Source organism: Gastrolobium bilobum, unplaced genomic scaffold, assembly GCF_033153095.1.
Source record: "Gastrolobium bilobum isolate Gb01-03AN ecotype WA unplaced genomic scaffold, APGP_CSIRO_Gbil_v1 utg24947, whole genome shotgun sequence".
Lineage (NCBI taxonomy): Eukaryota > Viridiplantae > Streptophyta > Magnoliopsida > Fabales > Fabaceae > Gastrolobium > Gastrolobium bilobum.
The window spans coordinates 1-15,204 of record NW_026895771.1 but is presented as its reverse complement, the minus strand read 5'-3'; the positions used below and the strand labels follow the sequence as shown (position 1 = coordinate 15,204).

General features: G+C 36.1%; 1 protein-coding gene and 1 non-coding gene across 2 annotated transcripts; one reads left to right on the top strand and one right to left on the bottom strand.

Moving 5' to 3' along the window:
* Positions 1–11,117: 11,117 nt before the first annotated feature.
* LOC133295758 (uncharacterized) lies at positions 11,118–13,328 on the top strand (the record flags this gene model as incomplete). The annotated part of the gene is made up of 3 exons (XM_061494614.1): positions 11,118–11,424; positions 11,578–12,476; positions 12,528–13,328. Coding segments are annotated over exons 1-3 (2,007 nt in total), but the record flags the coding sequence as incomplete, so codon positions are not given.
* On the bottom strand, positions 11,520–11,626 carry LOC133295760 (small nucleolar RNA R71). The gene has a single exon (XR_009749400.1). It is a non-coding gene; the product is annotated as a small nucleolar RNA R71 (small nucleolar RNA).
* Positions 13,329–15,204: the final 1,876 nt, after the last annotated feature.

Genomic DNA, 15,204 nt, shown 5'->3' with positions numbered 1-15,204 from the left:
TTAATTTTTTTTAAAATTAAAATATATTAATAAAGCTTCCACCTGATCATATCAATTTTATTATTTTGTCTTTTTTCCCCTTAAGTAGATAAGAGATCATCTCAGCATCATTGTTGTCAATTCCTATCACGCTCTTGTTGTATCTCCTTGTCTATGATCTCTCTCTCTAATATGATTTGATCTCTCTATCTGATATTATATATCTCTCATCCCAGTTCTTATTTTTTTTATTAAAGCTTCCATCTTTATAACGTGTTGATGGGTATTATTAATTTAGTTTCAATTTTTTGTTAAATTATTAAATATTAAATGAAATATATACTATATAAATTAAAAATATTATTTAATATTAAAACGTGTCCCAACGTGTCGAAATCCATAACTTTTTAGGATTGACGTGTCGTGTCGTATCGTGTCACGTGTCGCGTGTCGTATCGGTGCTACATAGGCGGTGCATCACGCCATATGACAGGAACGTTGCAGCTGCTGAAAAATATTACAGACATTGCACCTTTGCCCATTAGGTTACCAAATGGTGTTGTTGCTCATGCAGTGAAGCAATGAACCGTTTTGTTAACTCCTTCACTGTCTTTATCTCATGTCTTATTTGTGCCAAATTTACAATGCAATTTAATATCTGTTTCTCAGATGGTCCGTCAACAAAATGTTCACATTGTGTTCACTAATAATAGTTGTATATTGCAGGACCGCACGCTGAGGACGGAGACTGGATTGGGTGATCACAAGGATGGTGTGTATGTGTTTCAGCCAAGCCAAGCAGCAGCATTAACAGTTCGTTCCAGTAACATGCAAGAAGTTTGGCACCAACGGTTAGGACATGCGTCATCTGAGGCACTCTCTATGATTAATTTTTCTGGTAGTTTTCCTTTTTGCAATGACAATAAGGCTTGTGATGTCTGTTATCGAGCCAAACAACATCGATCTTCTTTTCCATTTAGTGATCCAAAAAGCAATAAAATATTTGATCTTATTCATTGTGACACATGGGGTCCTTACCGTACTTCCTCTTCATCTGATGCTTATTATTTCTTTACAATAGTTGACGATTTTAGTCGAGCGGTATAGACTTGTTTGATGGGTGATAAGAGTGAAACATATGATTTGTTGCGTAAATTTTTTCTAATGGTGCAAAATCAATTTAATACAACAGTGAAAAGGGTTCGATCAGATAAAGGAACCGATTTACTTCTAACAAAATGATTGAGTTATTTGCTGAAAATGGAATTCTTCATCAAAAGTCATGTGTTCATACGCCACAACAGAATGGCCGAGTAGAAAGGAAACATAGGCATGTCTTGAATGTCTCCCGTGCTCTTTTTATTTCAAGCTAATTTGCCAATTAAATTATGGGGTGAGAGTGTAATGACAGCAGCTCATATTATTAATCGTACACCAACCAGAATTCTTAATGGTAAGACTCCTTATAAGCTTTTGCATGGTTGTGCTGCAGATTATGATCATCTAAGAGTTTTTGGTTGTTTGTGTTATGCTGTAAAACAACCAAAACCAAAAAACAAATTTAGTGCAAGGGCTCACAGGTGTATATTTGTTGGCTATCCGTTTGGGAAGAAAGGTTAGAGACTGTATGATCTTCAAACAAAGGAATTTTTTGTCTCACGGGATGTAAGCTTTCACGAAAATGAATTTCCATTTGTTGATACAGGTGTAATGCAAGCAGCTACTCCATTGTTACCTTCTTCTATATCAAATGACTCTCCAGTCTTGCTGTTCCCATCACATGCAAATGATTTTGCCCCCGAAGCATTATTGGTTGATAGGGGGAGTGCACTGAATCATGCACATGAACTAAATGCAGATTCTATGTTTACTGATGCTCAGCGACGTGCAGAACCAGTTACTGCACTTGATGATCAGAGGCGTGCAGAACCTACCACTGCACTTGCGCAAGAAAATCCAGCCTCGGTTCAACCTGCTTCTCCTCGCCCTTCACGCACAAGAAAGCCTCCAGCATAATTAAGTGATTACAAGTGCAATTCCATCAAGACACATACACCACCATCCAGCATCACGTCATCCAACTCCACCTCAGGTATGCGGTATCCAGTCGCCAACTTTGTGAACACTAATAAATTTTCTCCAAAACATCGTGTGTTTCTTGCTAGTATTGATGCAGGCAGTGAACCACGCTCTTTTAAAGAAGCAATGACTCATGATGCATGGTGGAAAGCAATGGCAAAAGAGATCCACGCTTTAGAAGAAAATCAAACATGGACAATCACTGATCTACCTATACGCAAACACGCTCTTCCATGCAAATGGGTATACAAAATAAAATATCATTCCAATGGGAGCATAGAACTTTATAAAGCACGGTTAGTGATTGCTGGAAATCACCAAGTTCCAGGAGAAGATTTCCATGAAACTTACGCTCCTGTGGCAAAAATGGTAAGTGTCAAAACTCTACTCTCAGTGGCAGCAGCAAAAGGATGGTATTTGCATCAAATGGGCGTTCATAACGCGTTCCTTAATGGAGAACTTGATGAAGAGGTTTACATGTGTATTCCACCAGGCTTTAATTAAGGACAAGCAGGAAAAGTGTGTCGTTTGCAAAGGTCTCTGTATGGTTTAAGACAATCTCCAAGGAATTGGTTTGCTAAATTCAGTTCGTCACTTGTACAGTACTGTTTCATTCAATCTGAGGCAGATCATACTTTGTTCACTTTGACGCGTGGTTCTACTTTCTTGGCTATTTTGGTCTATGTTGATGATTTGGTGCTAGCAGGTAACGATTCTCATGCTTGTGAAGAGGTTAAAGTTTATCTTAATAAGTGCTTTAAAATTAAAGACTTGGGACACTTGAAGTATTTTTTAGGCATTGAGGTTGCTCGTAATAAAGAGGGTGTTTTTATGTGTCAAAGAAAATATGCTTTGGACATTCTCAAAGAAGCAGGATTGTCAGATTGTAAACCAGTTCAGTTCCCAATTGAACAAAATCACCGTTTGGCACTTGATGATGGACCAGACTATGGTGATCCAGGATGATATCGAAGAATTATTGGCAAGTTGGTATACCTGACAATAACTCGACCAGATTTGAGTTATGTAGTGCATACTCTCTCACAATTCATGCAAGCCCCGAAAGAAGCCCATTATGAAGCTGCTATCCGCGCACTGAGATACATTAAAATGAATCCTGGCCAAGGAATTTTTCTTGTATCTCAAAGTGATTTCAAGATTCATGCTTATTGTGATTCAGATTGGGCTAGTTGTCCCTTGACTCACCGTTCAGTTTTTGGTTTCTTTATTATGCTTGGTACATCTCCTATCTCGTGGAAAACAAAGAAGCAACTTACTGTCTCACGTTCCTCAGCAGAAGCTGAGTACCGATCCATGGCTGCTGCAACAGCTGAATTGATATGATTGAAGTCTTTTCTTGACTCTCTTCAAGTGTTACATGATGACCCGATGGAATTATGTTGTGATAATCAAGCAGCTATACATATTGCGGCCAATCCTGTGTTCCACGAGCGCACAAAGCACATAGAGATTGATTGTCATTTCGTTCGCGTAGAGGCTATTATCTAAGACTATTCAGACTAGTTTTGTTCGTTCTCATTTGCAACTCGCAGACATTTTCACAAAGGCACTTGGTCGTGCTTCTTTCCTTGCGTTTCTTCCCAAGCTAGGCATTTCATGTCTTCATGCTCCAACTTGAGGGGGAGTGTTGGAATAGAAGATTCTATAGACTGTTATGATATGTAGATATTAATGTAGGTATTGTTGTAACCTTTAGTTTGTTAGTATATCTACGCTGATAGTCTTTGATTAGCTTTTGTTAGCCTTTACTGTTACATGTTGTTACTTTATTGTTACGTGCATTTAGGATGCTTTTGATGAACTGTTTAGTAACAGCCTTACTTATTTAAGTTGTAATGTTTTGTACATTTGAATTTAAGGGAAATGTCATCAATTTAACAGTAATACATCATTTCATGGGAGTGACTCCACTCCCAGCAGATATGGAGGGTGATAATGAAAATAAGTTGGTTAGATAAACACAAGTAATTACCAAAATGAGCAGTAATGTTATTTATGTTGCTTAAGAGACATTCCTTGCATAGATAAACACAAGTAATTACATTTTGACGGATCTTCTTCTTTAGATATTCAACGGACATGCCTTGGGTATTATACATTACTCTTTTTATTTTTTCAAAAGTCAAATTGCCTACACTTACAAATTTAGAACCATTGTAATATATGAATGAATGAAATTAATCTATTGTAGTAGTACTATTGCACAAATAAAACTAAAAAATGAAGGGAAGATTATGGCTCAAAATAAGGATAAGATAAATAAGATGATAAGGTAAAAAAGGTGTTTGAAAGCTATAGAACACAAAATGAGAGTGATAAAAAAGAAAGGATATGAATATGATGAGGGGAAACACAATGCAAATATCAAACACAAAAAGGAGGAAGGTGAGAAAATAGCTGGAGTTGTGATTTTCGGATGGTTAGAGGGTATATATTGGGGTTTGGCGATGGGTTTGGTAGGATGGACAGTCAGGATTGAGCCATATGGCATGATCCTGTAAGTTGCGCACTTGATGTTTGCTTCTGCAACACTAAAATTGTATGGTGTCAGTGCGGGACTAGTCCCACACATTCAATGTACAAGACTAGTGCCACATACAGTATATGCGGGTCTAGTCTCGCACTAACACCATATGGTTTCAGTGTTATAGTGGCCCATATGGAAGAAGGTGACACAAGAGCATCTTCTGTACATCTATAGTAGGTATATCTGCCATTCAACGAGTGATATTGGATAAAAAAAAGTCTCTCATTTCCATGCAAGCATGAAAGCCATTACTTATTTTTTATTAGATAGATGCACTAAGTGAATGGTACAACAATAGTACCATAGATATTTCCAAGGTGACACACAGGAATGGTATGGGACTGTCTACGTGGCAAAAAGTCACATATTTGGCAGGTGCGAGACTGGTCTTGTACCGGTTGACTGGGCTTTTGTCTGTGTTAGTTTGGAAAAACTTATTCAATCATCATTAACTGGGAAATTCTTTATCCCAATTGCATCTGTATGGTGCTTTTTCCTGCTTTTATCCTATAATTTTGGTAGAAGCAATTGGATAACTATCAATTTTAAAAAATAAAGCAATCTTATTATTTATCATAATTATTAATTAGAAATTTGGAAAGGATAATGGTGACAATAGATTACTATTTTGCTTCAAATAACCATTGTGTTCTTTTTTTTTTTTTTTTTTTTACGGTTGATGTTACTCTTTTGTTTCATTTGCAGGAATGTTCCTTGGAATCAAGCTAATGCTATCTTATGTTTTAAATTTATCACTTTTTTAATTTATTCTAACTTTATCTAATATTTAGGATTATGTTTTAAAGTTTATATCTTTATGTTCTTTTGTATGTTGTAATTTTTTTTTTCGGATGTATAATCCTCTTATGTGTCACATCTATCATTTGAAATTCAATGGTGGATAAAAATATCATGACCGAAGAATCAAAGATGGTTTGTTGATCCTCGGAATACTGCTTTTTGTCAGTAACTTTGCTAAGGCTTAGTTTGATAGTTTGCTGTTTTTGTTTTTGAATATGTATGAACCTGATGAAAATTAAAATTATCAAAAATACCACCAAGTAGGGGTGTCACACGCGGGTCGACTCCCAACATGACACAAAAATTCGTACAAAAAAATTTGTGAATTCGTATTAGGAAAAATAACTCGCAAAAAATTCATGTTGTCTCGTTATTTTTTAATTATTAGCATATATTAAGTTAGTTAATAATTAAACCTAGAAACTTAATTGAAGTAAGTTTCAAATTGGTTTGAGTGGTTAAGTCTCTAACTGATGTTGTTTGGATATAAGTTTAACATAATGTAAAAGAATGTCAATTATTAAGGTTTAGGTCTGACTTGTGGTATAGGTATAAATTGTCAAGAATGAAATGTGGAATTGACAAGATATAAGTCTTCTGATACATTCGGATGTGTGAAAGTCAAATCTGATATATATTTGAATAACAGGTGTGAATCAGGAGATATAATGATTCCTGACCAGAGTTCTGAGGATTTGACCTAATTACTTGTGTTTCAAGTAAGTTTGATGTAAGAGTTTCAAGAGGCAAGCTCTTGGTTTAGGAGGATTTTCCTCTGTGTTGTTCCACCAGGGGTCCTGAAGGATCATGGTTGCAATATCTGTGCGTTTATCTATTGCATTATGTTAGATACTTAGTATAGTTGCATTCATATAGGTGATGACATGTGATTGGATATCTAAGATAACATGATAAAATTAATAGGCTTATAAAATATATGCTATGCTATATGTATTTGACCTTACATGCAGGAAATGAACTCACAGGGGAGACTACTCCATAAACCCTAAGTTTATTGAGATTTATTCTCACCCGATGTTATTGGGATATATTTCAGGTACTTCAGCTGCAGGAGAGCCTTCACAGAGTAGGAGGTGACGTCAGGATAGAGATCCCAGATATACTGGAGAGATGACTGGATATTTCGGGATGATGAATGTACTTATTGTTTTGGCATAATGTATGATCATGCACTTATATAGATGTTATTGTTTTGAGGCATGTGTAACCTTAGGTTAAGATGTTATGCAGTATATGTATATAGATGGTAATGTTATTGGTACAAAGCCATTTTTAGTTCACTGAGTAGGATAGTTTGATATATTTATAGACTTCTCTATATTTCAGGGATTATATAAGATTAAGGATTTGATCCCGGTAGGTCCAGTTTACAGCTATTATGTTGTCCGTTGGACCCTGTTCGGAATGGTACAAGATATCATAACTAAATAGTATTTTGACTATTAATTACAGTTACCGATAGAATAAATAAGATGTCTGCACAGGTATAGATTGTACAAATTATAATAATTTAAAAAGGAATTACATGATTCAATAATTAAGGATAAATTAAAAGAAAAGTTAAGTCACTTAGTTACGCGGTTAACAGTGATATTTTTATAGGTTAAATTTTTCGCTTAAATATTTAATTATGTAGCATTTTTGTACCATATATATGTTAACTAACCGGTGGCGAACAGAGTGTTACAATTACATTATGAATTCTATATTGAGCTTTAACAAGTTACTTATATATAAATGTCTCTTTATTCTGTCATATCTCATCCTTAACTTTATGATCAAGATACTTGTTGTACATGGATAGACAGATTTTCTTGCTATTATTTGCTTCAAAAGTAGCTTTAATGAGTTTGTAACAAGAGAGCTAATTAATGATCTTTTGGTTGTAGGACTTGATCAAAACGATGCATCTTCATATGAGGTAAGAGCAGAGTTTCTAGGAACATGGTGCAGTTCCTTGTTTATTTTTTTTTATTTTTTTCTGAAGATGGATCTTCAGTCCTTAATTTCCACTAACCAGATGGTTCGTTCAGATTCCAATCACAACCTGGAGTTTGCAAGGGATGCTAAACTCATTGAAGAACAATTATGGCAATTTTCCTAATTACATACAAGAAAATGGTATGGCAATTTTTTGATATTCCAATTTATGACATGATCTTTGTACCTCCCTGAGATCATCAATTCAAAAGCTTCCCATGTCTTTTATTAACAAATTCTGTTGGAAATCGACAATCACACAAAATCGAGAAAACATAAAAAGAGATAAGTAGAGAGATTGACACGATGATTTACCTTGGTTCACCCAATTAAGTCTACGTCCAGCTTGTCTGTACTATATTCTCCTCACCACCACTCGTTACAAGTCACTCGATTTACAAGGAAAATATAAATAGGATTAGAAAATCCTAACAGCAGTTATTCATGGGCCCAAGCCCAAACTGCTAAGAAAATTACAATAAAATAGAGGCCCACAATAGTACCTAGCCTCTACGGGCTTGAGGGCGCTGCCCCCCGACCCCCGCCCGCTCACCTGGGAGCGGAACCCCAGTTTCCTTTCTGCTGACCCCGATAATTAGGGCCCTCATCAGCATGCGAAGTATGAATCATACACAACAAATTCAAGGTTCCAATTATAAAGTAGTATGGTAAGATTTTTTGAGCTTTGCAGGGCAACAAACGCTTCGTAATTCATCATTGGATGACTGGTCAAGGGTGGAGTACTTGCATGAATACATAGAGAGAGCATGGTTGGTGCACTGAGGTACCTCTACTTTGGTTTTCATTTTCAAATGGGAACGTTACAAAGAGTGTATGATGTCTTAACATGACACACTTTATTTGTCAATTGGATGATCATGAATGCTAACTATTTTTTTTTTCTCTTTTTTCCTTCCTCATCTTTTCCTTTACTCTTGACACATTGAAAGGAGTGGATTGAATGTAAAAGGCTATTTTGTATGGTCCTTCTTGGATGCATTCGAGTTACTAAGTGGATATGAATTAAGTTATGGCCTATATTACATAGATATAAAGGATCCAGAGTTTAGGAGACGGTCTAAGCTCTCTGTTAAATGGTACTCAAATTTTCTGAACAGGAAGCCAATGGACCCAAAGTACACCACGAAAATTGAGAAGAATGCATGTGTGCTTTCACACATTCCCTAATTGCACAGTACCACTTAAAGTAACCAGGACAAGTTAAAATTCATGTCAAGGAATAAAATGTATGTTTATAATTTGCTACTCTATGGTACTATGTAAAGGAATAAAATGACATGTCTTATGGTGTCATTATACGAAACATATAACTAGATTATTATCTGCATGACATTGAGATATCTGTCATACCATATTATGATGATTGTAGCATTTGTCTTGCGAGTGTTCATATTCCTTCAAGCTAAATATGTCTAACAAAATGAAGTTACACAGTATTCAAGCTGATATGTATTCAATGCTGTTGGGTGTGCACCACGGTTGATCTTCTTCAGCTATTACCTAATAGGGTATCAAAGTCAACCATCACTAATGCTACATTACATTAAGCATTTTTAATCTTGAAACAAGTTAATCTCAAATGCTTGTACTACAAATTCGTGCCCTTGTATATAATGAAAGCAGCATCAAATTCTATGACTTCTCTAGTCACAGCACTAAAACCAAAATCAATTGTAAAGTTAAGTTTATATATATGAACTGACAATGCTTGATAACTTAAATCACCCTTCACCACTCTTTATTTTCATGCTTTTTGATCGATACAATACAAAATCAGAAATATTTCACCCATTGACAAATTATTTAACAATTTAATGCAAGTGAAATGCATATGAAATATGTGTTCAAGTCGCGTATCACCTCATACGTGTGAAGTCAACGCGCAATTGCCATGTGTCGTGTGCTGTGTTTTGCAAGACGTGCATGATAAACCTTTAGTTTATCTTGTTTTATGGACTAAAATAATATGAATTATCTAGTTGAACAAGTCAAAAATTAGGGTTTTAAAATGATAATCATGAACATTATCTAATTGTTGGAACTAAATAATATATTTGCTATTTTTGAAGGGATTTGATAACAAATGGATTCAAATATGAAGATTTGGATAAAGGGATATCAAATCAGAAAAGATATGGATAGATGGAAAGCAAAACAAAAAGATTTGAAGATCTTATCAAGATTCCCAAGTTGTTAGAAGAGGGAGCTTAAGCCTTCATTCAGAAGCTTAAACTCCCTAAAAACGCAAATAGCTACTGCCTCTGGGCGCTTAAGCCCCCAACTCAGAGCTTAAGCGCGCCACGAGAAGAAAGTTTTGCCGCGAGGATCGCGCTTAAGCGCCCTCCATCGAGCTTAAGCGCGCAACGCGAGTCAGAAATCACCATCCTAGGGCGCTTAAGCGCGCTACAACAAGCTTAAGCGCCCAGTCAGATCCAATTTAGGCCCATTCAATGTGTTTTATTGGGATACGAACTCTTGGCCAATAAAAAGACCATTGGGGACCAGAAATACATAACTTTTACATTGCTAAACAACTCTTGGGTGCTTGGAGGCAGAAGGAACGCAGAGAAACATCAGATTCATGTTCGTGAGCGGCGGAGACGGATCAACGTCAAGTGTTCACTGGAGATATTGAAGATCCACCAATCACCTATGGAGTTTGGGGGAAATTTTATAGTTTCTTTTGTTCTTGACTTTGCTATGTCTGGCTAGTTCTTTAATTAGTTAGGGTTAGATGGATTTTAGTCGATTTATTATGTTTTAAACAATTCGCTGTGTTAATTTTCCTTTATATCATGAATGAAGTTATCTGTTTTTAATGCTTTATATAGGCTTGAAACTTATATAATGATCATCGGTGAATGCATGACAATAGGAATGTTGGTGTGTGATCCATATCTGATAACTTCATCGTAAATGTTATGATTCTAGGGATAGACATAGGGTTTGCGTAATCTTTAAGATTCTTGAACTTAATGCTTGCATGCTTGGGGAATAAACGGGGAACTAGGGTTCTTCCAATATTGTAAAGGTTTTAGAGTAACAAGGGATTGAGCTCTAATAACATGCGAAAGAATTGATTAGATTGATACTAAGGACAATTAACATTAAGAAGGAATTCAAACGTAATAATGGGATTAAATGAAATCGAACCCCTAGCTACGTTCTTTTACATTCGTAAATCACATCTTTAATTTCTTGTCTTTAATTCTTGCAAGTAATTAGCTTTAATATTTAATATTTTAATTTTGTAATTCAAATCCTGTTTCCAAATACACTTTTGATTGTCCAACTTAAGTTGCGATAGTGAATTGGTGCTTGAACCGTAATCCTCGTGGGAACGATCTCTTACTTAATCATTATATTACTTGTACGATCGGTGCACTTGCTGTGAGTAGCAACAAGTTTTTGGCGCCATTGCCGGGGATTACTATTTCAACATTAATAGTAGCTATTAATTCTTTAGATTGGACCTTATTTTTCTGCTATTTTTTTTTTATATTTAAATCCAGTCTTTATTTTTATTTTATAATCTATTTTCTGGTTTATGCGAGGTATCATTGACACCAATTCCTTGCTATTCGACCCAGAGATAGAGAAAACAGCAAAAAGAAACATAAAACTTGCTAAAGAAAGAAGACAACAAGAGAAAGAAGCTTCAAGCTCAACAGAACCAAGAGAAGAAGCAATGACAGAAGAAAATAGAGTTCCACCACCTCCACCTCCAAGAACATTGGGAGATTACATGACTCCTGCTAGAGTTCCACAGACAGCTAGCATTGTTAGACCACAAGTGGATGCTAACAACTTTGAACTCAGGCCTGCATTATTACAACTGATTCAAAAGGACCAGTTTGCCGGAGGAAGCACGGAAGACCCTTACATCTATTTAGAAAACTTCTTACTATACTGTGATACCTTGAAGATGAATGGGGTGTCTTGGGATGCTATTTTGCTCAGATTGTTCCCTTGTTCACTTAAAGACGAAGCAAGAGGTTTTTTGCAATCGTTACCTCAAGGAAGCATCACCCATTGGGATGATTTGGCAACCAAATTTTTAGAAAAAATTTTCTCATCTTCGAAAATGGCAAAGCTCAAGGCGGATATCACTTCTTTTGAACAAAAAGGAAGTGAATCTCTATATGAAGCATGGGAAAGATTCAAAGGACTACTCAGGAAGTGTCCCCAACATGGCATTGAAGCATGGGAACAAGCGAGAACTTTCTTCCAAGGGATGACGCCCAACACAAGAACATTGGTGAATGCTGCATCAGGAGGGTCGTTAAAAACAAAAACTCCAGAGGAAGCTTTAGAATTGCTAGAATCTCTAGCCTCTCAAGAGTACGATAATGCTCCGGTACCACAGAGAAGAGCGGGGATAATGAAGCTTGATGGCTGTGATGCCATCTTGGCTCAGAATGAGCAGATTTTACAATCCAATAAGAAACAGCAACAACAGCTAGATGCTCTCGAAGAACAATTTTCTGAATTTCAAGTTTCTTCTGTTAATACTCCTGCTATCATTTGTGATATTTGTGCATATACTCATGCTACTGAAGACTGCCAGGCACCCGAAACTGCAGATGTTATTGGAATTTGGCATGATCAAAAAGCTCCATATAATCCAAGGAGGAACCAATACGACAATAATCAAAATCAAGGGTGGAGAAATAAAAATCAAAATCAACACCCGGGATTTAGTTACAGTTCGAACCATCAGCTGAATCCTCCTATGCCAGTGCAACAGCAACCTCCACAACAATCAGAATGGGAAAAGGCCTTTGCACAACTATCCAAGACCACATCAGACTACATTCAAAGTTCCAATAATTTCAGAGAGGACACTTCAGCCTTTATGCAAGAGACAAGGGCCTCATTCCGGAATCAAGAAGCTTCTATCCGGAATCTTGAAACTCAGATTGGCCAGCTATCAAAGCAGTTCACTGACAGAGTTCAAGGAACTTTTCCAGGTAACACTATTCCAAATCCAAGTAGGGAACACTGCAATGCGATTACTACTATGAGTGAGAAAGCCATTGAACCTATGGTAAAGCCTTCAGTTGAGAAAAAGAAAGATGATGAACTTGCAACTGAAAAGGAAAAAGAAAAGGAAGTTTCCAAAGAATTTGCTGCAGAGAAAATTGTTCCTGAAAAGAAAGAGTTCAAATGGGAGAAAAAGAAAGCTCAAGAAAGGCAAGAAAAGCCATTAGAGCTCTCACCTTATGCAAAGATTCCATATCCGCAGACGCTCAGAGAGGAAATCAAAAAGCAGCAGTATTCCAAGTTCCTTGACATTTTCAAGAAGCTGCAAATCAATATCCCGTTTACTGAAGCCTTGGAGAACATGCCCAATTACGCAAAGTTCATGAAAGATCTTCTATCACGAAAGCGTAAGCTACAAGAATGTGAGACGGTGACTCTGACAGAGGAATGCAGTGCCATTATCCAGAAAAAGTTGCCTCCAAAGCTTAAAGATCCAGGAAGATTCAGCATTCCATGCAACATAGGCAATATGGAAGTGAAAAATGTTCTATGTGATCTCGGTGCCAGCATCAACGTGATGCCACTACTTATGATAAAGAAACTGGGGATCACTGAAGTAAGGCCAACCAAGACAATAGTTCAACTGGTTGACCGCTCTACAAAGCAAGCTTATGGTATTATTGAGGACATACTGGTAAAGGTTGACAAATTCATCATTTCTGTTGACTTTTTCATCCTTGATATAGAGGAAAATTCTACTATTCCAATGATCTTCGGAAGACCTTTCTTGGAAACCTCAGGAGTGCTGATTGATGTACCGAAAGGCGAGTTGATCTTACGGGTAGATGGGGAGCAAGCAATTTTCAAGTTCTTTGATAAAGAAGTTCCCTCACCTATAATTCAACCGGAAGATCAAGTCTGCTATATTAGTGAAAAGAAAAGAGAAGAAGAGCACAAAGAGAATTCTTCTCAAGAAAGTAAGCCAAAGGTTAAAATGGAGAAGCTCAGGAGCAACGGAAAGCACGTAAACACAAAATTCAAAGCTATTGAGCCTACTGCATCTCACACATATGCACAAGAGTACTATGGGAGGACACCATTTCTGAATGATGGAGCTTGGTCATCACCAAGCCCATGCTTTGAGCCACCATGAACGTAAAAGAGGTACGTCAGGCTCGTGACGTAAAACAAGCGCTTGTGGGAGGCAACCCAACTATATTTTATATTTTCCAACATTTTAGTATTTTAATTTTAGTTTAGCTTATTTTAATTATTCTTAGCATAGTTTATTTTAGTCATATCATAAAAATCAAAAAAATAAAAACATTGAGGTTAATGATCAAATTCTGTTGAGATGGACTTTCAGGTGTAAGTGAGATTAAAGCATACACAGGTACGCAACTCTTATTCATTTATATGTTTTGTGTATGATATTGAGTAGAATTATTGAGGTGGAAGAATACACAGTAGAGATGAATGCAAGGAATAGGAAAATATGGAGAAAATTTTCTAAGTATTGAGAGCTTAAGCCCTTAAAGGAGGCTTAAGCCCCCAAAAGTGAAATTTCTCTCGGCCCTAGCGCGCTTAAGCGCTCCGAATCGCGCTTAAGCGCGATAAACAATAAAATTTTTATCCCATTTCTCACTGCCTCAGCGCGCTTAAGCGTGAATCACTGCGCTTAAGCGCACTCATCTTTGACATTATGCATACTGTTAAAGTATTGCAGTTCCATATACTCATTATTATTTTCAGATGCATCTGAATATAAATCTGGGAATTGTTATGTGGAAATTGCACTAACTTTGCAAACATACTGGATACTCGAATACTAATGCTGATATGGTTGCAGACACTACACAGGATGCTGATAGAAATGATATTGTACCCACTACTGAAATTGATAAGGATTGACCATTGTCTCAATGTTTAGATTTTTTTTCTTTTGTTGATTTTAGTTCATGTTGATATGAGATGTATATTGAAACTGATCTTGACATGACTATGATTTTTTTTGGATATGACATGCTGACGTAGTTTCTTTATCTGTGACATGTGTGTAGAGTACAGTATCAAATTTTTCTGATTTCTTGCTTAGGATTCTTTTAGATTTAAATTTATTGCTGAGGACAACAAGATTTAAATCTGGGAATGGGTACCACGCAATTTATCAGACCATAAACTTCACATGGCCGGAAGGAGAAACTCATGATTACACGGAGTACACAGAAATATCCAAATTACAAATGCAGTTTTTCAGGGGAGTTTCTCAATATTATTTTCATATTATAGTTCATTATTTTTATATTATTTAGTATTAGTTTATTTTAGAAATTATGTTGATTAAGTATTAGTTTATTTTAAAGTTTTTATATATACTAGCTTACTTTAAATTTAGTTTTTAATACCCCATCCATCCTTAATCACTAAATATTTCGCGAAAATTCAAATAATGAATTTTTAAATTTTTCCATTGAGCTTGATGTGTATGCACAGTGAGTGATTACATGAAATTGTTTGATATCTGAGATTAAGAGTATGACGTATAAATTTATTTTTTCATATATAAATGAGCGTCAGTCAAGCATGCTTCATAGTTCACTAGAATAAGAGAAGAATAACTAAAGTGATCAAATAGAGAGTGGAAACATGAATCTCACACCCTTAGCCGTAAGCTTTTGAGCCTAAACAGAATTTTTTTTTTTTGGTGTGAACTTTACTGTTGAATCACTCTAGAACTTGTTTTGTTTCTCTTTGAAATGGTCTGTGATATGCAATTGTTGAAATGATAGATG